The sequence below is a fragment of the Trachurus trachurus genome, assembly GCF_905171665.1.
Source record: "Trachurus trachurus genome assembly, chromosome: 17".
Taxonomy (NCBI): Eukaryota; Metazoa; Chordata; class Actinopteri; order Carangiformes; family Carangidae; genus Trachurus; species Trachurus trachurus.
The window spans coordinates 15,085,795-15,110,681 of record NC_139900.1 but is presented as its reverse complement, the minus strand read 5'-3'; the positions used below and the strand labels follow the sequence as shown (position 1 = coordinate 15,110,681).

General features: G+C 41.5%; 1 protein-coding gene across 1 annotated transcript; it reads left to right on the top strand.

The window, feature by feature from the left end:
* Window positions 1–13,044: 13,044 nt before the first annotated feature.
* Window positions 13,045–24,084, top strand: LOC311000557 (uncharacterized protein; the record flags this gene model as incomplete). Its single annotated transcript, XM_083991296.1, has 14 exons — window positions 13,045–13,132; window positions 13,336–13,473; window positions 14,338–14,489; window positions 14,883–14,986; window positions 15,114–15,303; window positions 15,397–15,528; window positions 15,764–15,907; window positions 16,100–16,235; window positions 17,195–17,345; window positions 19,042–19,178; window positions 19,303–19,414; window positions 23,445–23,508; window positions 23,646–23,786; window positions 23,935–24,084. Exons 2-14 carry the CDS (start codon window positions 13,371–13,373, stop codon window positions 24,082–24,084), a joined length of 1,716 nt encoding a protein of 571 aa, XP_083847422.1. The 5' UTR covers window positions 13,045–13,132; window positions 13,336–13,370.
* Window positions 24,085–24,887: the final 803 nt, after the last annotated feature.

The following is a 24,887-nucleotide window of genomic DNA, read 5'->3' as shown; positions in this document are numbered from 1 at the left end:
TGACTGCTGCCAGGAATGTTGCCCCATGTCACCTCTCTGGTTTCGCTGAGGCCTTTTAGGAGAAGCACAACATTGGATGGATTGTTCTCTCTTTCTGTGACAAACCATTTATTGCCTGTCAATTTGTCCACTTCCTTTTTATTATGATTTTCTTTTTCCCCCCCTTGTGTTGTTAAGCTACACACTGCAGCCAACTCCTCAGTGGTTTGTTTTGTGTGTATGTGTGTGCTTGTAATTTCCAATTCTCTATTTGGAAGCACTATCCCTAACAGATATGTGCAATGTTGACCTGATTTCATTTATTCTTTTAACCTGATGATGATGGTGTTAGGAGAAAAGGATACAAAGGAAAGTGAATGTCAGCGAATCAAAAGTCAGGATGCTCAGTCTGTTGTCGTTGAAACGTTTGACTCTAAACTACAAGCTGCAACTTCATAGTGAAACTGCAGTAAAAAGTCAGGACATTACCAGAGTTAGCAGAGTTGTTATTTGCAAAATGATGTGTCAGTCTATCTATTAGTGTTTGAGTCTATCAGTTTAACCCAGAGAGGGATGGACTGACAGACCAACCCTATGATCCCTGGAGCCTCTAGGATGGCTAACACCCGTCAGCACCACTGGCATTTACAGTGACCACATTTATTTATTTAGTAGGCTAATTTTTTTGTTTACTTCAAAATTGAATTGAAGACACCTCGCTGTATAGCATAAGACCAGTGCTTGTTATGACAGCTCACTTGACAGGGATTTATTTTGAAGTTATCTCACAGGGTTCCTTTTAAGTCAGGACAACTCGCCTGATGTTTAAGCTGACAGTCCAATATCCATAAGGCCACAGGTCTGAGGCCCACAGCGGCACTGTGTCTTATTAAAGTGCCACTGAGAAAGACGTGAACTGAAGCCTTACTTGCTCACACATCACAAGTCACTCTTGTAAAGTGCTCCGGCTCGGATGTAAATGGATTACAAGAAGTCCTTTTCAGAGGGAGAAATGTGGCCTTTTGTTATTGGCTACATGGGAACAATGCCAAAATAAAGTATTGGTGCCACACAGGCTGTGCCAGCACAAATCGCTTGTTCTCTTTGATGTTGGCTTCGGTACACTTGTTGATCTTGACGCGTGGTACTGCGTGCGTTTGTGTGTGTGTGTGTGAGAGAGAGAGATTCAGGCCTTTGATCGTTCAATTAGGCTAAGTCCCAAGTGTATATCAGCTAAATGGCTTTCAGGACCAAAACCGAACACACTTCCCCGTAATAGCACTTTCACTTAATAATGCTCCTCAACCCACTGTTTGTCAATTTACTTCAATTTAATATGCTTTGTTGGCATGGAAATTGAGAAAATATTGCTAAAGCGTCAACAGTGACTAGAATATATATCTCTCTCTCTTTCATACTCTGCTGGAAATTATGATTTGTGTGTGTGTATGTATGTATGTGTGCATAATTTCTAATCTAATTTACCTGACCTTTTAGCCAAGAAGACTTCCCTGTAATTGCAGAAACGGCCTGATGCTACTGATTTGTGTAAAGCAGCTGAGAGCAGGGGAGGGCAACAATCGTTCTCATTACCCTACCAGATTTTTCCTGTGATTCGAAACACTTGTGTGAGGGTGTGGGTGGGAGTGTGGATGGCTGTGCGCCTTGTAAAAGTCAACTGATTTATCTTATTGGCGTCCTCCTGTGTGGTCCTGATGCCCTATCCACACACACACACACACACACACACACACACACACACACACACACACACGACTCCATGTCACTGTCTTAGTGACCAGAAAGCCCACAATTTCCCTGACCAAGCTGTCACCCCTCCTACAGCTCTCCACACCAGTCTCTTTTTCTCCCAGTGATCATTTCCAAATTTTTCATCTTTGCTGTCAGTCCCTTTTTTTATGAAATATGTTTCTATTTTTGGGGAAAATAAACATTTCAGATATTTAGATAGATAGATAGATAGATTTACTTTATTAATCCCGAAGGAAATTCAGGAAATTTCTCATATTTGGCTCACTGTGAAGGCAGTTTCTCTTTTAGTTCTGAGACTAGATTATGGTAAATGCACATGTTTTATATCATTTAATGAACTGTACTTTAATAGAGTGGAGTTAAATAATGGCAGTAACTCATGAGGTGCTACAGTATGTATACGTTGTTCAGCACAGCAGAGCTGCAGATACAGTAAAGTGACCACTGTAAAGCTCCAGTCTTTGTGCTGTTTTTGCAGTAGAGATGGTGATGAGCTGTTTGGGTACAAACCTGAGACTGTGAACTACGCCCTCGGTCACTTTGACAACCGTTACAGTAACTGTGCCATCCCTGGAGACACTGATAATGAAAACAGGTTGGTGACACTGGTAAAGCAGAACCTGTATATTTGACTAATATGCATCAAATCTGTTTTTTCTCTAAGATGTCTTTTTCTTATTTAATCTCCTCTCCTTCAGATCAAGCTCTCAATGTTCAGTCCGGTCCAACGCTGAAGATGAAATTGAGGCAGTAAGAGACAAGCTGAAAGTCACTGACATCGACCAAGTGGTGGACCGCCTCAAGTAAGTCGCATACAGCAGTGGTTCACCGACCCGTTTGGCTGGCGACCCATTAAAACAAACAAAGTACAACAACTGCCATGCCGCTGAGTCACTAAGTGATTTTTCTCCTCTTAAATTATTCCATTTGAAGTATTTTATAGGCCTTTAAGCAGGTTGAATAGTGTATGAAGTGACAATATGAAAATAAAGTGACAATATGAGAGGGGTGGGTTGTCATGAACCTACAGAGAATTATCACTTAAATCTGCAGCTTCACATGGTTTTATAGAGCTTTATAATGATTATAGTGTTTTTAGTTGTCTGAAGTGCATCACTGCTGTTCTGATTCACTCTCATTGCTCACTTAGTGTTGTTTTCAGCCACAGAAGGCAGCTATTTTCAGCAAAATAACTCTAAAACCCAAGTGTAAACTACCTGCTCAGCACCAAACAGCAGATGGACACAGCTGGAGACTAGCTGTCCAGCATGTCTAGTTATTTCATCCTGTCCGTTTTAAAGCTGATAATACTATATGTCAATGCTGCTTCACTAGTAAACACAATATTTTTTCCTTTCCTTTTTTTGAGTCCCCATGTTGGCCCATCGGTTTGGAACAACTGGCGTATAGGGTCACTCGTGTAACATCATAGTTCTGGGTCACAGTGATGCCGCTATGGAAAGTAACATAAAGAACACTTGACTGGACCGTCTTAGACGTGTAACACTAACCAGCAGGGACACATGATGTGCGTTGTGTTTTTTCTTTGTGGTCTAGATGAATTTGTTGTAAATGACATTCACATGTGCTCTGTAAGAGAGCTGCTCTGAGCCCTCTCCTTTTCTTTCACCATTTTTTTCCCCTTAATTTCCCCTCAGCTCTCCTTTGTGGCCTCTGTCGCTGCCCGGCCTCCTTCACACTCCATCCCTCCTTTCCTTCCTCCACATCCCTCTCTTTGAGGCCCACTAAGCATTGCACTGGGGCTACCTTGGAAGACAGCCCCTCTCTCTCTCTCTCTCTCTCTCTCTCTCTTCTCCACCGCCTCTCTGTCTCTCTCCTTCTCTTTTTCCTCCTCTCTCTCCCATTTCCTGACTCGACCAGAACAATAAACCCATTGTCAGAAAATGGATCTCAGACAGGACCACAGCAGGCAGAAGATTCTTTTTCATTTGAAAGAAGTGAATAAAGTCTACCGTGGTTATGTAACCAAAGAGGGGGAGAATGTAGGGGGAGAGAGGGGGAGAAAAAAGAAAAATAGGACAATGTTTCCTCAGTACCTTATGAAAACTACAGAGGATAAATTCTGAGCAGATGCCAGGTTCACCTTCTCGTCACTGCCTCAGATGTGAGATTGGATTTTACTCCCATGCTTATAAATCTGCCATTGTGTGCCCTTTTACAGCATTTTGAAAATGATATCGTGTTATATAGTGCATAGTGTATACTGAACGACAGATTTAACCACTGGGCATATAACAAACTCGACATTCAACTCTTCAAAAGACTGATATTCCTAAAATAAGGATAGAGCATACTGCAATATGTGGCTGCATTTTTCTGCAAGTCAACCGTGGTCATTATTAAGTGAAGCAACTTTTGTCTGTGTATGTCTACTGTATTGTGACTGTCATATGGATAGTTTCCACTTTGCCCTAGATTTAAGTTTTGGGCTCAACTGTGGTTTTTAATGAAAAACAACTGGAGTGGCGATGATAAGCATCTTGGCTGTTTTCTATCTGTCTGATCTATCCAGGTCCGTCCTAATGGAGGAATGTGAGGCGCTGAACACACTGGTGAAGCATTTCAAGGTAAGAACAGCATGGAAAATGGCCAACTACCGAATGAATCTTTAATCTCCTTTGTTTTTCAGCTGACATTGCGATCTTGTTCCAAATCCTAGAATTATTCACTGATTCAATGTATTGATGTGCACCTGCAGTCGGAATCCACACAATACAGCCTTGTAAGCATCCCGAGTTATAAAGTTATGGTTGTAGTTGCAACTCTGGATAGCCTACAATGTACAGTCTAGCTGCCTTGTGCATTGTTTTATAAACAATGTTTATCCAGACAAAATAAGTTACCTTTGTGTATTCAATAGACTAGTTTATTCATAAATATGAAATTAATCATTTCCATTAAAAGGTTAGGGAATCTCTCAACCAGGGGCACTCTTTTTCCCCAAATCGTTTTTTTCTAAAGTTTGAATCCTTCTTTGGATTCCCACAGGTAGATCCACTAACCCTCTATTGGCACTGAAACTCTGCTAAGGCATCCACATTTACACTTATACACACACAAACAAAAACTTGCACGCACACACAGGAAGCCTGCAAGAGCTCAGTCTAAGCTTGTTTTTCCATCTGTCTGGCCAAAAGCTTTGCAGTGCTGAGTAAGATCTATCTCCCTCCAATCACTCCAATGGCTTGCTACATACATACACATACAATTAGACACACCCATACACACACACACACACACACATTAACAAAGAAACACACATGCATGCATGCCTACAATCTGGTTACGTTGTCATGCTTGTCTGGAATTATGAGAGAAACAGAGGGTGAGTTCGTTAGAGGCCAGATGTAGGACTTTTCTGCGGACCAGATGTGGGAGTTATCTTTCTCTACCCTCTTTCTCTCTGTCAGAGAGAGAGAGACTGTCTAGAAATGTTACATGGCCAGTTCGTTTGGAAACTTAGAAAACCCTGAAAGGTGGGAATGGGTACACTGAGAAAGAAATAGCTATCAATAGCACCCCACAGTCTATGTTTTTTCCAAAGCACAATAAAGCTGTGTTGGAGAGTGAGACAGTTATTATTATACACACTATTTCCTGACCCGAGAGTGTGGAGCTGAGCATTTAACGTAAAGGCAGTTTGGGCCTTTGGAAAAGCAGAGATGCAGCACTTTCCCTATAAAGAAACTGTCTCCTCCAGCAAGTGGTTTCTGGCCGGTGTGTGAGCAGGTGATGATGCCAGTCTGTGCTCTCGTGAGCTTATTGGGCCCTCCCTGCTGTTGCTGTGTGGTGTGTGGGACAGAGTTGTTTTCGAGGTAAATTCATGCAAAACCGCTGATGCGCGTTCCCGTCGGGGGCAGTTTTTCAGCAAGCAGTCTCTGCATTTGCCTCGAAAACAACTCTGTCTCGTAACGTTCCGTTATTATCTCATAGCGTGGTGAATGTGCATCTCACAACTTTTCCACGAGAGCGTTTTGGAGTTGTTGGATTGTGTATTTGATGAGTTTGATGAGGGAAACCAAGAAACCCCATGAGCCTCCGTAGCGTAGCTCTGAGCAGCTCACGACTCTGCTCCGCCGTTCTAAAAATAGCTTACACCGACAGTTAAAGGTAACGAACCTACTGTTAGACTATAGGGATTATGGCAATGGGCCAATTTGCCAAAATGTTGAACTATCCCTTTAAGAAAGCCTTGTTTTCCACAAATACACTCATAAGTGTTATAGCCCCAGTTCAAGGCTTCATCTGGCGGAGACAGTTATACTTGAATAGACAACAGAAGAGGACTTTTTCCTATCTAATGACTAAAGCTTCGCCTCTTTCTCTGCTGCCAAACACAGGGCAAACAGGCAAATGAAACATACTCTTAAAATCTCCAGTATTTAAATTTGTTTCAGGTGGAAAGGGAATTCAGATCCTGATCCAAATTTTAAGATTTTACACAGAGTTAAAGAGCAAAACAGGAAAATATTTGAAGTTTCCATCACAGTTCACATTTTCAGACGGTGATCGTCATCGTCATCTGGTTTGTATTTTTCATGGCCTTTGGTAATTAGCCGTATATTTTGCAGGTTTTGTCATCTGCGCTGGTAATTAACTGTAAAATGAGAAGAAAATGTGGTAAACATCAAGAACTATCGAGTCGGTGTGTGTAAGAGATGTAAACGAGGTAAACAAGTGGCCCTGCAGTGAGCTCATCCAACACCATCATGTCTGATGCAGCTGAGATTGCTATTGATTGAGTGTTATTCTGTGCAGTTCAATTATCTAGTTTTTTAAAACAGCTATCATTAACTGGAGCCGAATTAGACTTTTAGAGGTTGATACAGATCAAATTCCCCTTTTTAGTGCATCATGGAGCAGTCAGTCATTCGTTCCAAAACACATCTGTAATGATTCATTGTCTCTGACAGGAGGAAGGTTCAGCACCATGGTAGTAGAAAATAACACATAATAATAACACATACATTAGCTGCAGCAGGGTGCAACCCCAATTCAGTGACTGTGGACCCTCTCTGATCCTACCAGAGGCTGCAGCTGTCAATCCTACTAAAATCTCATCATGCAGCTAAACAGACTGCCGTTGTTGTTGATAGCTACAATGAAACAGCAGTTAGAGCGAAGCTAGCAACTGTATTTTGATGCATTTTCACAAATGATTGTATTATAGAGGTCATATACGACAGACATGCAGTCGAATTACTGTATAACCAAAACAAGCTCATGTTTTAAACAATATAAACAGCCAGACCATTAGCTGACCAATTGAACTGTCGTAACTTTCATATTCTGGTCACGCCGGTGCAGCTTGTAGGTTTTTTAGCACGTTTCCTCCGTAGATGATGAAAAGATGGCAGCCATCAATAGCTGGTTGCAGCTGGATTTTGCAGCAGAACTGTTGATCCTTGCTCTTCTGTTTCTGGTTTTGCATCAGCTGAGCGAAATGTTTTGCATGCTCGCTCTGGCGTGGGTGGATTCGGGTTCGAGTAGAGAATAACATACGAGGATAACGACTGTAACATACAACCTTTCCAAAAATATTAGCAAGTCAGCACCATGGTAATAGTTCAAACCCCTCATGGACCACAAGACCTATTTTCAGAGTGTGTGTGTGTGCACTTTACAGTTGTTTAGGATTTCAGTCACTGTGCTGTCAGAGACACCACGCATACTTCGTCTGCAGCTCTGAGAGACAGCACTGGGAGGTTTAGGTTTGAAACCCACCGGGAAAATAGACCAAAAATATATGTTTTAACTGTCAGTCTGCAGGCCAGTGGCTCTGTTTTTGTGTGTGTGAGTTTCTGTGCTGGTGTGTGTTTGACTGTGTAATGCACTACATAGTTTGTGGTTACTATAAAGACTCTCCATTAGTGTTTGTGCTGGTGTAAAATGGGATGAGGAGGCTGCCAGTCACAAACACACATTGAGAGACACTTTCACTTTCAATCAGGTCATTGATTTTGTGAGCTAAGGAACACACACACACACATATACAGTGAGTGCTATGGTTTTCATAGCTCTGGATATAGATGTTTGAGGTCAAATTATGATGGAACACTGCTGCTCAATCGTTTAGTGGTAACACACACACACACACACACACACACACACACACACACACACACACACACACACACATTCCTTTCCCCTCTCTCTCCCCCTGTTATTTTTATCCTTTTACCCTGTTCCTTTGCTATTTCCATACCCGTCGTTTCTTGCACATATATTTACATTGTACTCTCTTTAGCTGCATGATTAACATGCTCTTTCTCTTCTGTGATTTGTGTTTCTTGTAGGGAAGCATTAAACAAAAGGACAGGACTCAACGTGAAAGTAATAAATCAGAACCTACACTCGCAGGTGAGTCCATGTACCCACATTTTGGTGCTTGCTGCCATCTGGTGGCCCAGTATTGAACCAACAGATGTCAATTTACAGATAAAATATGAATGCTGATAGTTTTACCCTCCCTTCAGTAGCTCATTCATATGATTTGAACCCAGTTAATTCAGCAACTGAGGTGTGTTTCAATCACGTATGACATAAAATGCTTTGATATTGTCAAATCTTAGTTCTGTTGTGTTTGTCTGTGTGTAGATTTGAGAGAGCTGAGAAGAGCCATACAAACAGACTTGGAGCTTTACCCTTCTTCGTTGGCTGCTTCACCTTCAGCATCTCCCCTTCTCCCTGTGAAGGAAATGAAAAATAGATTCAGGTTGGTTTGTTTTGTCAGTGCTATAATGCCCCTAAAACGGTTTTAAAGGTAGTATAACTTTTAGTTGTGTGGCACTTTTTGACAGTAAAGAATTACATCGCATACGTGATACACATGTATTGGATAAAGTGATTTAATATCATCCAGGAAATATCAAATCATATAAGTCAGAGAAACAAACAAACAGATCCACAGTGACCTCAAATTGTTTTGAAATTAAATAAAAAGAGAGTGACAGACCTGTCGAACTTAACAGAAGAGAGGGACCTAACAGGGGGGATCTTTGCCTTCTCATTACAGTCAAATTTTTAAAATGTATAGTGATTTTTAAAACACTGTCTAAATACACACATCCTCTCACTGTTCATGCATTAAAATGTTTCTCAATCAAATTTGCTTTCACCACCCCTCTGTTCTAGACTGCCAGCAGGTCAAAAGGCAAATCAGACTCTGCAGGCTTTAAATGCTACATCAGTCCTAAGACCACATGCACTCCCGCCTCTGTGCCGTCCTAAACCCAGGCCACCGGTTGGACTTTCTCCCACTAAGACATCAGCTGGTGTCAGACCAGTTCATTCTTCCTTCTCATTCAGGACTCATGGTCAGGATAAAAGCACATCAACCCCAAATAAAGCAAGTGAAGAGCCTTTCTGCAGCAGTGACACCACTTCAGGTAATAAGAACAGCCACTTCACCACTGACCAGATAACCGTTAAGAGCTCCTGCCATGTTTCTCCACAGAAAGATAGTGCTGGTCTCCACTGCAGGTCCCAGACATCTAGTGCTAGTTTCCAGATAAAAAGAAATTCACCCGTTCATGAAGCCCATGTTACATCCCATCACCGTACCCACAGCTTGAGCAGAGAGTGTGATCTGACACAACGTGGAGAGAGAAAAAGCAGCTCTGTCTGGAGGTCAAGAAACACTGAAACAACCCCCCAACAAATTTCAACAACTGGGAAATTAAAGACACAAAGTGGGCACGTTTCAGTTTCAGCAACACTACAGGCAGATGACGACAGAAGGAAGAGTACTTCTGAGAGTCTTCACTCCTCAGCCATGTCTAAAACTGGAAGCCCACCGGCAAAAAATGGTGACAGGAAGAGTCAAACTGATAGAAATCAGAGTGGTCATCTTGGTAAGGATGTCGCCCAACAGCAAAATCAAAGTAGCCACTGTTTGACGGATTACTCTTCACATCGTTCAGACAGCAGTAGTGGACAGGGTCAGGCCAAATGTACTCAGCCAGCATCTTCACAGTTACATGGACAATGTTTTACTTCCTCCAAAAGACCACTGTGGGGCGCCACAAGTCGGCCAAAAAGCATCCAAGAGGCAAAGACAGAGCCAGAGTTGATCAACAACTTTTACCAGCCAGCACCTCCTGCATCAGTGTCAACGTGATGTCAGCCCCAGACCAAATTAAAAGTGTGTGATGGTGTCTTTTATGTATGTGTGTTTGTTATAATGTGTTTTGGAGCATGATGGATTGATATTGAGTTGAGTTCCCTCAGTGTGTGTGGAGAAGTTGAAATTAAAAAATGTCACATCTGTGCCTGATCCTTGTAGAGTTTTTTAAAACAAGATTTAATTGAAAAACATGTATTCTGTATTTATAATATACAAGGGCAGTGATTTGAGTGCTGAGAGATGTGCATTTTCTAAACATTTTATTAAAAAGTCTTTGTTGATAAGATGGATAAAAGTACAAACGCTGTTAACTTCTCAATCATTTTGGACATGATTTCTAGTTTCACGACTGTGTTGCTGTCTTTTTTTAAACATTTGCGCAGAGAAAGATCGAGTGATCCACCAACACTCACGCAGCAGTTTTTATTTGCATCAGTTTTTTTTTTCTCAAACTTTAATGTTGGGCATGTTTTCAGACAACAGGATACACTTGTAAGACTTATGTGCAAATTATAAATTGTGAAAGACTTGCATTTGGGGATTAGTGAATGAATAAAAAATAAATAGGTCTACATAATCAGAGAGTAAGATTCAAAAATACTAAAAAGCAACTGCTTCAAAATAAAAGCCTTTTAGCAGATCAGGGCCTAATCAATTTTATACACACGTCCCCTTTTTGTTACTATTATAAATCGTGTGCAGAACATCCACACATCTTCTGTCTTACACTCATAGACACACCAAATTCAAGTTGAAAAACAAAAAAACTTGTTCAACACATAGACATGATGTAACAGGACTTTTAATTTGTAGAGACAGTGAGAGGCGATAACAGCATCATTATTCAGTGCCTCAATGTAGATTAACAGGAGAGAGGGGCGGGATTAATTTGTATCTGCTTGGCAAAGATTAACCCTATCTGACCATTTGCTTTTTCAGTTTAAGGGGCATCAGTGTTGTTTTTTATTGCTGACACAGCTAAACAACAATTAAAAAAGAAGAGAGGACTACACCACGAGGCGGTTTCACCCGGTTTCTCCGCCATCTTTGGTCAGGTGAGTCATTTCTACCTCCAAGTTCTGTTAAAAACAAATCAAGGTTAGTCCCTGCAAAGTTATACAAAGTAATTTTGCAAGCCTTCACTATTTCTTTGAAAAATTATACTAACTTCTTGTCTTCTAGCTAAGGTGGTTGCCTTTACAGTCTATGGTGGGTGCTAATAAAAAAAAAACCGATGATGTGACGAGATCTCCTACATGCCCCTTTAGACCTACTATGTCTTAAGAAAATGATTTGTTTACTACGTACTAACTAATGAGTGACATTTTGGTGTTTACAGTGTGTGATATCATTGAACAAATTTGACCAAAATGTTGGATGTTGCTCTGGGCCATATTGGGATTTCAGTTACATTGTAACTAATTGAACAGCCAGCCCCAACAGTTTGGTTTCGTTTTCATAGGTTTCATTTCTTGCTACAGGAGAGCGCAGGAACTGAAGAGACCACTGGAGGCTTCAAGCTGCAGCAGATGAAACCTGAGACTCTGCAAACTGCATCTATTTTTTTTCCAGCTGTGTAAGAAATGGCAGAAGTAACTGTTTCTGTTGACCAAGACCAGTTTTGTTGTTCAATTTGCCTGGATGTCTTGAGGGACCCGGTAACGATCCCCTGCGGCCACAGTTATTGTCATGACTGCATTGAAGACCACTGGAACCAGCCCAAACAGAAAGGTCAGTACAACTGTCCTCAGTGCATGCAGGTCATTAAACCGAGACCTCCGCTGAGAGGAAACGCAGTTCTGGGTGAAGTGGTGGAAAAGTTTCAGCAAACCAGATATCAAGTTGCAGCTGAACCCTTGGCCAAACCTGAGGTGGTGAAATGCAGTGTCTGTACGGGGGAAAAGAAGAGCAGAGCTGTCAAATCCTGTCTCATGTGCGTGGAGTCTTACTGTGTGACTCACCTGAGAGCACACGAAGAACGCTGCCATGGAAAGGGACATAGACTGATCCCAGCTACAAATGATCTGAGAGAGGAGCACTCAAAGTGTGTGGAAGAGACACACATGGGCGATGGTTTGGTCCCAGACAAGCAGACAACACCACAGGTGTGTTTAAAAATGCCTTAATACAGAATCCTTAATTTATCGTTTAAAATTCAAATGTGTTTATAACACGACTTACTGTTGAAAGATAAATCAACTAACAACAGTCAAGATTAGGTATTAGTAGCTTAAGTTTGTGCACCAGACAGACAAGTGTACAGATGGAAAATTCCCCCTGATTTTGCAAATTAACAGTCAGTACAGCCATCATGTTTGATCTGTGTTTTTATGATTAGTGACTGTAAGGTCAACAAGAGGCGATAGTAGCAGCTAACAACATTGCCTGCTAGTGTATTCACATGCTACTATCAGATCAGAGTACACGCTGTGGCAACAACCAAACAGCAGTGACCCTGAAAATGAACATTGCAAACTGCACTGGAAGACTGCACTGGCATTATCTTCAGTTTCTAATAGGGACAATAATATGAATAGAATTTAATATCTCGGTTTTCTGCTATTGTCCCTTTACATCTTTTTTCACAGATATTATAATTTATCATTTGTCACAGATGAATAAAATGAAGAGTGATGCTAAACAAAATCTCCTGATGTCTGTTTCAGATGGGTGCAATATTCAGCCTGCTTCAGCAACACCGACTGGAGTCCTACCAAAACCAGTTTGTTCAGTTGGGTGTTAAAGATGAAAGAGATTTCCTGGATGGCATCACAGATGAAGATTTAAGCAATTTAGGTTAGATTATTAACTAATAATTTACCGGTATCTGACTTGAATTTACCGGTAAATAGTACTGTCCCATATTATAAACTGCTACTGTACCAGACAAAATCTCACTACCCAATGGAAAATTGGATACAATAAAATTATACTAAGTTCATAATTTAAAGTCTTTTTAGTATTAGAAGTGTCACACTGTTGAAGTTTCGATAGGCTATAAGGATGAGGAAAATATATAAATAAAATATTTCAAATTAATTTTGCTTTATATATCCATTTTTGCAGGTTTAAGTCATGTGGAAAAGAACCGTTTTTCTGCAATGAAAAACTCCATTCAAACACTGAAAGATCCAGCGCAACAAGTTCAAACTGTTCAACCTGTGCAAAAATCAGTGGAGGCGTTCTATCTGAAGTACACATACCCCAAATGTCCTCAACCAAAATATATTAAAGGTAAAAGGAACACAACTTATCATGCATTTTAACAATTATTTTGTCCATTCTATTGACTTGTATACAGCCTAAGAGCAGCTTACCCTTAAGTACTAGGGTAATGACTAGGGAAACATGTAAGAGCTGTGCTGAAATATCCCACTCTTTGCATAATTGTAGCTGAAATGAGATTTGAAATTCTTTCTGAAATTTTGAACTTACAGATTTGGATCAAGCGCAGAACACAGTTGAAGATCTGATGTTAAGGATCTGTCATCTTGAAAACATTGGCAGCGCCACAGGAGTCTGTCTCTACACAATAGATGGGATGCCCCTGTCAGATGATCCTTTCTTCAACACATGTGAGAAGACTTTTTTTTGCAATTAAAACCATAAAGGATTGTCTTAACTTAAGTACATTTGAGCAGTTGAAAAACTTTCCTGTTAAATATTTGGTACATATATTTATATTCTTCAGGATCAAACAAGTAAGACTGTAGTGCAGTCCAGACAGGGGCGCCGCTAGGGATTTTGGGCCCCATGAAAAGAATCTTTACAGGGCCCCCAACCATAGACTGTAAAAAGAGCCCCAACACAGCGGTGAAATTTTTTGATGATATTTTATATACAATTATGCATTTTAATGGTGTTTTTGACTATCATTACCATATTTGTGAAAGAGGAACAACATGACAGTTGACATGTAGGCTGCAGTAGGGGAAGAACTGATCACTCTGAATACAATGGAATTCATTTTTAATTTCCCATAACAGATTCACCTTCGTATTGTTTTGAGACTGTAGCAAAATGTATTATTATTGCAGACGTTGATGTTTCCAAAACAATAAAGTTATTGTTACCAGGACATTGACATTATTTTTTACTGTATTATCATTTCATCATCATTAGGGGCCTCTCTGGGCCCCCCTCAATCATGGGCCCCTAGAATCCGTCTCCTTTACCCCCCCTTTTCGGCGCCCCAGAGTCCAGATACAAATACACTGTGTATATTTTACAGAAAAAACATAATTCTGCATGTGCGGCATTACAGTATTGCACATTGTAGTCTGTAAGGGTGGACTGTGGACTTAGTTTCCAGTTTATTATGCACATGTAAGTAAAACTAGTAATGCAGCCTATCCTCTTGACAGCTTTGTTGTTGCTTTTGGGTTTTTTTTTTATTTTATTTTTTAATCTAATGTAACTTTCATTTTCTCTTCATACAGGGTCTCTGAAAGAAAGGCACATTGAAAGTGGAGCTGTGATCTATGTCATATTCACACCGAAGGAAAACCTGGAATTTGCTCCTCAAATACCAAAGCAAGAGTTTGATGAAACCTTTGGAGAGGATGTCATTCGGTGCCACATTATGCTCAGGGTACGTCTTAACAACTATGATGATTGTGATTCAAGTAGTAATATTAGCTCCTGATAAATGGATATTATCTGACATATGGCTGTGATGTAGTAATATACAATTAGAGGGAAACATTTAATGGGAAAACACAAGTCAACCTAGAGCTCAATTTAGCTTGCATGCTCCCCCCTTTAGGGGTGGGACGCTTCAGCCGCTCTATGCATGTGTAGGAAAACCTATTGTTTTTAATTAAGATTTGATAATGAATATGTTTTTGTTTCATATGATTCAGTCAGAATTTTGTTAACACAAGCTGTTTTTTACATTGTAGTTTATGAATCACACCACTGCCTTGTTTTGTTAACATGTATAGTACAAAAGTCAAATCCTTATTGTATGTTTTATTCACTTTAGGGAGACTATGAACTGATGGTCAATTTACAACATGACTCTATTAACAGTCTGAAACTCAAGTTGACCAATGCAAGTGGAATCCCAGCAAATGTCCTTCATTACAGGTAATTTAGAGCCATCACAATAAGAAATGATGTTACGGATGGAGACCCTGTTTGTCAGCAGTTTTATTTATTCATCTTGTACCGAGTGCTCAAGCAGTATCCTTGTTCTTTGGTGTTATACCTGCAGAGGTGGACACAGTCCTGGTGACAAACTACAAAGCTGCGGCATCTCTGCGGGTTCAACAGTTGCCTTCTCTTTGTCAACGTTTTGTGCCGAGGCTTCGTACGACGAGACTTTCTTCATTCATGACGTTGTGCCTTCAGTTCAACAGACTCGGAAAGGAATCAGTGTGTTCCTGTCCTCACTATATGTTGTTGTAAGCAGTTTATATAGTATACGATCTGTATTATTTGCTTTACTTATCAGTCACTATATTGCAATTGACAAGCTGGCTTTTTTTTCCTCCAAGAAAAGTCACCATCCCAGTGAAGTACAAAATAAATTGGTTGCCTACATAAGGAAACTGACTGGATGCAACCCTCTGGCCCAAGGTTTGCATCAGTTATTCTGCAGGAACGAAACGATGACAAAGAACCAGAAGGTAAACAATAGGACGTCATGTAATTTTACTTTTTTTCTGAGTCTAATTACTGCACTACAGTTTGGTTATTTATGTAGCCATGTGCTATGTATTGGTTGAGAATGATATTATGACACAACTTATTTATATTTATGCAACCCTCCTCTTGCTAGTTATGAAGTCAGTAAGTGGGTAAAAGTTGTTTGTAATTGAAATGTCTTTTTTTCATCATTTCTTGTTTGTGACTTTGTTGTAGATTGCAGTTGTGGAAGGCCTGTACATGCTCTTCAGAGAGCTTTTGCCCCAACTTGGATCTGCACGAGGAGATAAAGTCATCAAGGACCTGAATGTCTTTGAGAATTCATTGTACTGCTGGGCATATCTCATTTCAAAAGCAAAGGTATGGTGGTATAATTCAATTCAATTCAAAAAACTTTATTCATCCCCAAGGGGCAATTAAAAAGCACGCTGAGCCGTTCAAGTAAGCACGCCTGCCGGTCAACCGCACGAGCAGCGACCCAGAACAACTCATGTAGGGCCATCCGTCTTATTTTTTTCTCCCTCTTAATTTCTGATTTGTCTTGTCTGACAGAAATTCTCTCAGACTCATGAGGACTATGCACCGATCGCTCTCACAGCTGAAGATAACAGACGTTTCTGTGAACCAGTCAGAGTACCAGGAGTACCAGGTGCCTTTGAACGAGCGTACGTTCTCCAGAACATCAGAGGTAAGATCAAAGTTTCTGTGGGTGAAATAAAACAAGTCTTAACATTTATATATGTTGTTTATATATTTTTATCTCTTTAGCTTTGGGTTCAGTATTGTATGGTTTAACCACACCTGTGCTACATTTAACAATGATACAAAGCATTTCAGAGGTGTGGTTGCACTGACTTCTATAGGAAATTCATGGAACTTAATTCAGAAACCTTTTTTTGTGTGTGAGAAAATAAAATAATATATTTCATCTCTGTCAGTTAAATAAATATTGAGAAGAATGGACGTGTGCTAATTTGTACCAAGTGTAGTTAAAGCAGAAGTGAGTGATATATTTGTGTTAATATAAGTCTTAAATAGTTATATCTTCCGACAGCAATCACTTACATAGAGTGTTTGGACTGAAACACGGGTCTCTCAGTCCCTCTGCTCTGCTCTGAGCCGAAGAGAAAACATTTATCGTATCCTACAGTTTTTATCCAATGAGGAGAGAGAACGGCATGCAGGGCTGTGTGTGCAGCCAAGGAACGCCGTGAATGTCGTGACGTAGCGACGAGGACTGTTATGGTGCGTTCAAGGAAATTCGTATTTTTCCGACCGTGAAGTGGTACCAGTTCGATCTGGTACGAGTTCACCGGTCGGAAGTTACGAGTGGCCGTTATAGTGACTTTCACCGGTAAAACAGGTCGGAAAAACACGAGTGGGTTGCCTGGAACGCTACAAAGTCGTAAGTTGTGACTTGAAGCTGTAATTTACGATTTCAAAAGCCTGCCTGGAACGCAGCATTAGCGAAAACGACCGGATCACTCACTTCTGCTTTAAGTATCTGCAGCTCTTCATCTCATCACTTCACTATACATGTTCTGCATCCACCCTGGTAGTTGATTGTTTAGCATGATTAGCCTGTGTAATGAAAAGCCTATGTAATTAAATATGTGTTTTGACTATTTGTTTTAATCTTTTGTTCAGATGGAGTCAAAATTCCAAACTGCACAGAGGAGATTTTGCGAGAGACCTCGTTACAGAGAGCCACTGACATTGAGAAAATCTTGCTCAGCTTGCCTCCAACATTCACAACGTATCCTCTCTGGATTCATCACGACGAGACGACCGGTCAGAAGTAGGTACCATTTTAACTTTTTTATTTCATTTTCATTTAACGTTTGGAAACATTATTTTAGTCAATCAATTCTCCCCATTAAAAATACCAACCTGTGTTGTATTTTTATATCGTTGGAAAGCCTGATTAGTCACCTTTACAATGAGGTACAAGTTACATCTGGTAAGGATCGTGGAATGAGCAAACATGTGGGTAGCGCCCCCAAAAAATGTGCCAAAATCCCCTGCAATATTCTCCTGTTGGTATTCACTATTGTTCTGTGTTTCTTGGTGGATTGGATGATTGCACTGTCCCACAGTACCGAGGAAAAATAACAACAGCACATACTGACCATTTTTACACTATTCATTTGACACTGTCAGGGACCTCAGTAGCGTGTGGAAGAGCCATATACGGCCATAACAGCTTGACACTACCTCCTCATGCTGGTCACCAGCCTGGTCATATTTTGCTGTGGGATGGCATCCCATTCCTCAACTGGGAGTTGTTGAAGGTCAACCAGTGTGGTTGTGTTGGTCACCAAGCTGATCCCACAAGTGTTCAGTTGGGTTGAGGTCTCGACTCATAGCAGGCCACTCCAATTTTTACACTCCCCCATTCCTGAGGTACTCTGTGGGGGGAGAGTGTCATCCTGAAAGATGGAGCTAGGTCCCAGATCCTGGAGATTTCGGATGGCCACTGACTCCAGAATTTCATTCTGATGTCTAACTGCATTACCTTCAACAGCCGCGTTTCCACTCGGAGTTCCTGGTGAAAGGAGGGGGTAGGAACTTCTACAGGAACCGTCCTCTCACTCAGCCCTCTCGGTGGCCGTGTCTCCACTGCAGACAGGACCCACCGGGCTCTTATGGCGACGTGCGACAGTTTCGATCATTGCGAGGTCGTTATGCAGCGCTTTTTTTTTTCTTTTTTTTTTTTTTTTACTGCTCTTCTTCTTGTTGTTGTTTTCTGCTGTCTGTTGTTTTTTTTTCTTTTCTGCCGTCTCGATCGTCACGTAATCCCGCGATTGCGTACTTCTCTTTTCTTTCTTTTTTTACCAGGCCTACTGCTACTCGTCTTTTACTGAGTTATTCTCTCTTTTTTCCGGCCGTTTTTAGTAACGTTGGGTTTAAAAATGCAGCTTATTTCAGGGCTTTCTCTTAGCGTCACATCCTGCTTTGAGTAAATCTCAAGCCCCACCGGGACTTCTTCAGGGCCGATCTGAGTACATACCCCCAGGCAGGGACTCCGTTCGGCCCCATAAAGATTCCTGTAAATGGCCCTGTGGGGGAGGTTCCTGCAGTGGAGACACGCACCAACGGGGCTGGCCCCGTAAAATGACCCCGAAGTTCCTGCAGTGGAAACGCGCCTAACGATGACAAGTTCTGTCTTGGGGATTTTGGCACATTTTTGGGTGGCACTTCCCACATGTTAAACTGTGTTTGTTTGTTTTTGTTTGTTTGTTTTTTAGACATGTTTAGCTTTTTAGACATGTTTAGCTGTGTTGCTCATTCCACAATTGCACAATTCTGACAAGTTGTCCCTGGTTGTAAAGGTGACTAATCAGGCTTTCCAACAAATTAAAGGGGAGAAATGATTGACTCAAATAACGTTTGCGAACGTTTTTTGAGGAATTTAGTAGAGTTGCATAAGTTTTACACTTATCAGGATTATGCTCAAGCGATAATTGTCTGTAACCTAAAATATTAAATGACAGCTTCCAGGTCAACATCCAGAGTACCTTTGGATGTATGGTTGAAGAACTGAAATCTTTACCTCTTCTCAATGTGACCCCACCTCTACATCTGAAGAGTCTGGGAGAAACAGAGGGTCGCCTTGTTCTGCTGAGTGAAGGTAGCCAATCCAATCATATTCAGGACAATTCCTCTGTGTGCACATACAGTAATGTTTTAAAATGCATTGTTATGGGTTCATGCTCTGATGGCTTCTTTTGTGTGTGTGAATTTCTCTTTTTTAGACAACCTTGGCGTTTATCTGCATAAAGGCAAAGGATCCGCAGATATGATCCGTGTGCGCGATTGTCTGGATGGGAAAGTTAAAGTAGAGGATGTGAATGTGCTGGCAGCCAAGTGAGTGCCTTGACCTTAAAGGGATATTCCGGCGTAAGTTTAACCCATGGTCCAATGCACCGTGACACAGAGTTAGACCCCCCCTCGAGAGATGAAGTCTGTTAACCGCTAGCTTCTCTAGTTGTAGCAACTTTAGCAATGACCGCACCATAACAAACAGCGCAGTATATTGATCCATGCACAATCAATCAAAAAGCCACTCATAGCCACAAATAATGCTCAGAACAGCACCAAACGTCATCAACAGTACAAACAGGGTCCCAGCACATCAAACATCTGTTAGCTTAGCCTGGTTTCTAAGAAGAGACGAAAACAACTCACCCACTCTCCTCCAGTTATATGTTATGCAGCAACTTTCCACGTCCAGCTTAGAGTCCAGGCACTGACCAAACACATCCAAGGCCGACTGGCAGCACAAACATCTGGTTTCAGTGGCCACTAGCAAGCAGTGACCACACTGACCACACTTGATCCCCCAGGTCCAGCACATAGTCTCCACCGCAGCTCTCCCTCTTTCACTTTTCTCCTTCATTTCCTTCAGCTTTCCTTCAGCTTGTCTTCAGTAAACTCGGTCTCAAACTGATAGTGGCGCCCATCGAAATTAAACCAGCTGTCTTTGTTCTCAAACTCCATAAACTCAGCCGTGTTGTCCCTTCTGTGATGTCTGCTTGTTACAGCCATGGTTACAGGTAGTCCGCTGGCGTGGAGGCGATTACCGAGTAGAGTCCCGCAGCTCAAGGATGAAAATGTGTGTGTATTACTCCATATAATGCAGCCAAAGTTCCTATGTATCTTGCCTATCAGTTTATAAAAGTTATTATCGAGTGTTCATAGGGAAATTAACGGAATTGGGCATTTCTAACTTTAGATATTTGTGGGAGAGAATCACGTAAACAAGCGCAAGATTAGACGCGACTTCACACGTGAGATCAGGACGACGTTCGTTGCCGGAAGAGACTGCCTGTAACATAGTGAAGCAGACACATGGATCTATTGAGCAGACATCACAGAAGGGACAACACGGCTGAATTTATGGAGTTTGAGAACAAAGCCAACTGGTTTCATTTCGATGGCCGCCACTATCAGTTTGAGACCAAGTTCACCGAAGACGAGCTGAAGGAAATGGAGGAGAAAAGTCAAAGAGGGAGAGCTACGATGGAGTCTATGGCTGTGTTCGAAACCGCATACTACATACTATATACTTCCATACTGCATACTGTCCATACTCCATACTACATACTCATCAATCAGACAGTATGCAGAGCGTTTACACTGCAGCATAATACATGATAACCCATAATGCATTGCGCTCCTACCCGAGCCAAAATCAACAGGCTAAAGCTGATTTCATTTTAGCTCTAAATTCTTTAAATATATCACTTTATTAACATTTCAAACGTTTTTAGGCGAGAAAGTAGCCGTTTAGATCAGCAGTGTGTCGTTAATTTGTCTAAATACCAGCTGTTTACAATTTTGTTCGGACGATTTCGGCGCTACTAAAGCTAGCCGTCGTGAGCAACGCACTTCCGGTTACTTTCACAAAATAAAACACCCGTTGCCCTTTACTATATAGAAAACCCTAACGATAGAATTTGTGCTTTTATTTTGAAAACAGGAAGTGAACCTACCCTCGATGTAGCTAGCTTGGAACCGCAGTTTTGACCGCTCTCGTCCCGTTAACGGCATTTAACCGTTAAATATGCCTTACCGGAGAGTCTTGCCAGCTCTGAGATCGGCCTGGTTAATTGTAAAACATTTATTTATTGATGTAAATGTGGTGTTTTCTGTGCGTAGGCTAACCCCAAGGCAGTGCTGCTCTTGTGTCTAACCATGTTTTTTTATTCAAACAAACTTCTGCTACAGCCACAATTGTTAGATTTCATCAATGAGACCAATATTTATCCCGTAAAAAGAGTTTAACCAGCCGGTGGTAAACCTCTAAAAGCCATCGGGTAAGTTAATTAGCGGTGGTTTTCTCCACCGGGCGAGGACCGTAGGCTGGCCGGCCGAGCAGCTCTGCAGACCGGCTGCTGCCTCTATGATGTCGCGGTCGCTGCTCGGACCTGGAGCTTCACTTCTCCGAAAAACATCGGGGCAAACTTAAAACAGCCGTCGTTTGGATAAACTAACCGCTCATTGGGTTCTAAACAGTTACTTTCTCGCATGAAAAAATATTAAAACTTAATAAAGTCACGTATTAACAGGCAGATTTCTGTTGTCCTGTTTAGTTGTTTTTTTCCCTGCTCGTGGTAAGGAAAAGACTATCCGTGACGTCACGTTACGTTGCATCTTGGGTAATTTGAGTGTGAGTAGCAAGCTCCTATACTCAACATTCTGGCGAATCTAGTATGCCATCCGGGAACTTCTCGCATACTCAAACCGACTCAAACACGCATACTGTGCATTCGCATACTCAAAATGACGTCAGAATTAGTATGAGTAGTAGGAAAGTATGCGGTTTCGAACACACCCTATGTGCTGGACCTGGGGGATCAAGTGTGGTCAGTGTGGTCACTGCCTGCTAGTGGCCACTGAAACCAGATGTTTGTGCTGCCAGTGAGTTGTTTTCCCCCCTTTCAATAGAAACCAGGCAAAGCTAACAGATGTTTGATGCCTTGTATTATGTGCTGGGACCCTGTTTGTACTGTTGATGACGTTTGGTGCTGTTCTGAGCATTATTTGTGGCTTTTTGATCGGTTGCGCGTGGATCAATATACTGCGCTGTTTGTTATGGTGCGGTCATTGCTAAAGTTGCTACAACTAGAGAAGCTAGCGGTTAGCAGACTTCATCTCTCGAGGGGGGGTCTAACTCGGTGTCATGGTGCATTGGACCATGGGTTAAACTTACGCCGGAATATCCCTTTAAAAAAATAGTTCAGCTCTTTTGAAGTGGGGTTGTATGAGCTACAAATGCTCTCCCCCGCTGAGAAACACTGGTGCATCGCGCTGCACGGAGACACAGGCAATACACTGTTGTCAATGCAGGACAATTAATTGGTGTATTTTTGCCACCTAAAAGAAATCCGTCTCAAAATAATACACCAGTTGTACACCAGTAAGATATAAAGTAAAAAATGACAATGCATCAGCTGGTTGGAAAAAAGTTTATTTATCTGGAAGTTGGAACTAACCAACTCATTCAGTACTCCTCAGTACTCTCCACACAGGCAGGCTCCGTGATGTGCTGTATCAGCCTATCAGCTGTTTGGATCAGCGGTGTGTGGAAGCGGCAGTAGTGATTCTCAGTGGGGGGGGGCAGAGACCTCTCTACTGTATCTAGTGTACTAAATGGACATTTGTAGCTCATACAACCCCACTTCAAAAAAGCTGAACAATCGGGGTGTTTTGCTCAGTTGGTAGAGCACCCACCCCATGTGTTTATTGTTTATTGAGGATCCCTATTAGCCGACACACAAACGCCAGGCTAGTCTTCCTGGGGTTGAGGCTACAGTCCTCACTGCAGGTGGCCCTGGTTCGAATCGCGCATCGAGCGGCCTTTTCCTGCATGTCATTCCCCCTCCCTCTGCCAACCCCATTTCCTGTCTCTCTCGACTGTGCTATCAATTAAAGGCCAAAAGGCCCCCCCCAAAATACTTGCCTTTAAAGGGGTATTCCGGCATAAATGTAATCCTTGGTCTAACGCACCGTGAGAAGCTTGCCGACTAGCTTCCTCTAGTTGTAGCAACTTCAGCAAAGACTGCATGTGGCCAAATACTGCTGAATCAGTTATAATATGAAATGATACAGTTGATTCATAACAGGCAATTTTCCATCAGAAAGAATAATGTGAACATGAGCATTTAACAGCCAGGACAGAAGACATAATGTTTTTAGGTTGTCCATCCATTTTGCTGATCAGTGGTCAAGGTCACAGTGGCCTCTGTATTTTGCAGACAGTCCACATGACACAATGTTGCTGTTTTTTTCCCCCCTTGCTGATTGGGTATATAAAATTGTGCAGTAAACAAAACATATTACATTACATCTCATAACGCTGTATCTATTTGTTTTTCTTAATATTCAAATGCAGGACTGGCGACCATCGAGATGGCCAATCACTTGTCACAACCAGGACTCCAAAGGAGGCCATACTGGTAACACATCTCTCCTTGCTAGGTCTTAAGAATTCAAAAAATATATATGATACTTGAAATTTTATCTATGGCTGTCAGTTTCACTGTTATTTTAGGACAAAATATGGTCGTTATTATTTGTTATGACTTTTCATTAGGTCCTGATAGACACAAGTTGGTCCATGCAAGAGGAGTGCTACAGAAATGCAGGAATAAAGAAAATTGACGCCGTTAAGGAGCTCTTTGACAACTTTGCATCGAGAAGCATGGCTTATGATTTCCATCATATCATTGGTCTTGTAAAGTTCGATTCCAGGGTGAAAACTCTTCACACATTTACTGAAAATCTGGAAAAGTTCAAGGCAAGTGTTCATACCCCTGTCCAGCTTGACATCCCATTCTCAATGTTGCAATCTACTTAAATGGAAAATGTTTTTTTATTTTTAGGAGCACATGCGCGACCTTGAGCCACATGGATGTACTCTGCTGTATGATGCGCTACAACACGGCACGATAGAGTTGGACAAGGTCAAGACGACGTTTCCAGAATGTCGACTTCGCATCATCTGTCTCACTGATGGAAATGATGTTGGGTAAATTTTCAACTTTGTACTATTGTGCTGTGCTACCACCTGTTGATATTGTAACTACAAAGATATGCATAAATTGCTTATGATCTGCCTTGGTAAATTGATCGGAATATCAACCGTCATCCCGATTTTAAGAAGTGTCATAGTTTCACCCGGTGATGTTAAGGATGGAAGTGATTTGCCTCATCAGCTCTTGTTAACAGACATATTCCATTACCATGTTTTCCCATATTCCATGTTATAAACTGTTTTCTTACACACTGTTGTCTCTACACAACATCTGGGTGAGAAATCCCTCCTCTGTTGCTCACCCTGAGGTTTACCCTGTTTTTTCCCTGTTAAAGGTTGAATATGGAGAATTACCAGAATACCACCAGCTATTGATCAAGATAGGCGGCCACAACAACAGAAAAATAACCCTAACCCTAATTCCTGCAGTGGTAGTCAGACTGTTGACCATTGCTAGGGATGCCATTCTGAAGAACTACTGTATGCAGGATATTTATGTTTCATTTTTACCTTCATTAAACAGCTTCCGACTAATTGACGTTAGATAAATGACTTGCAGCTTGTTACAGGGAGAGTGGAGGCTCCTTCCACACTGCTGCTGAAAACCAAACCTCTCAACCTGTATGATGAGAGCCTCTGACCCGGTGTCACAGCTCTGGTCTTGGTGGAAAAAAGATTAGACTACACAAATACACACATTGTAACGTGATAATCCATCAATCCACCGATTGATTATTAAAAAGGCTTGGTTGAAAACAAAGGCACATGACCGGGAGGAGGCTTAGGAAAACAGCAGAGAAA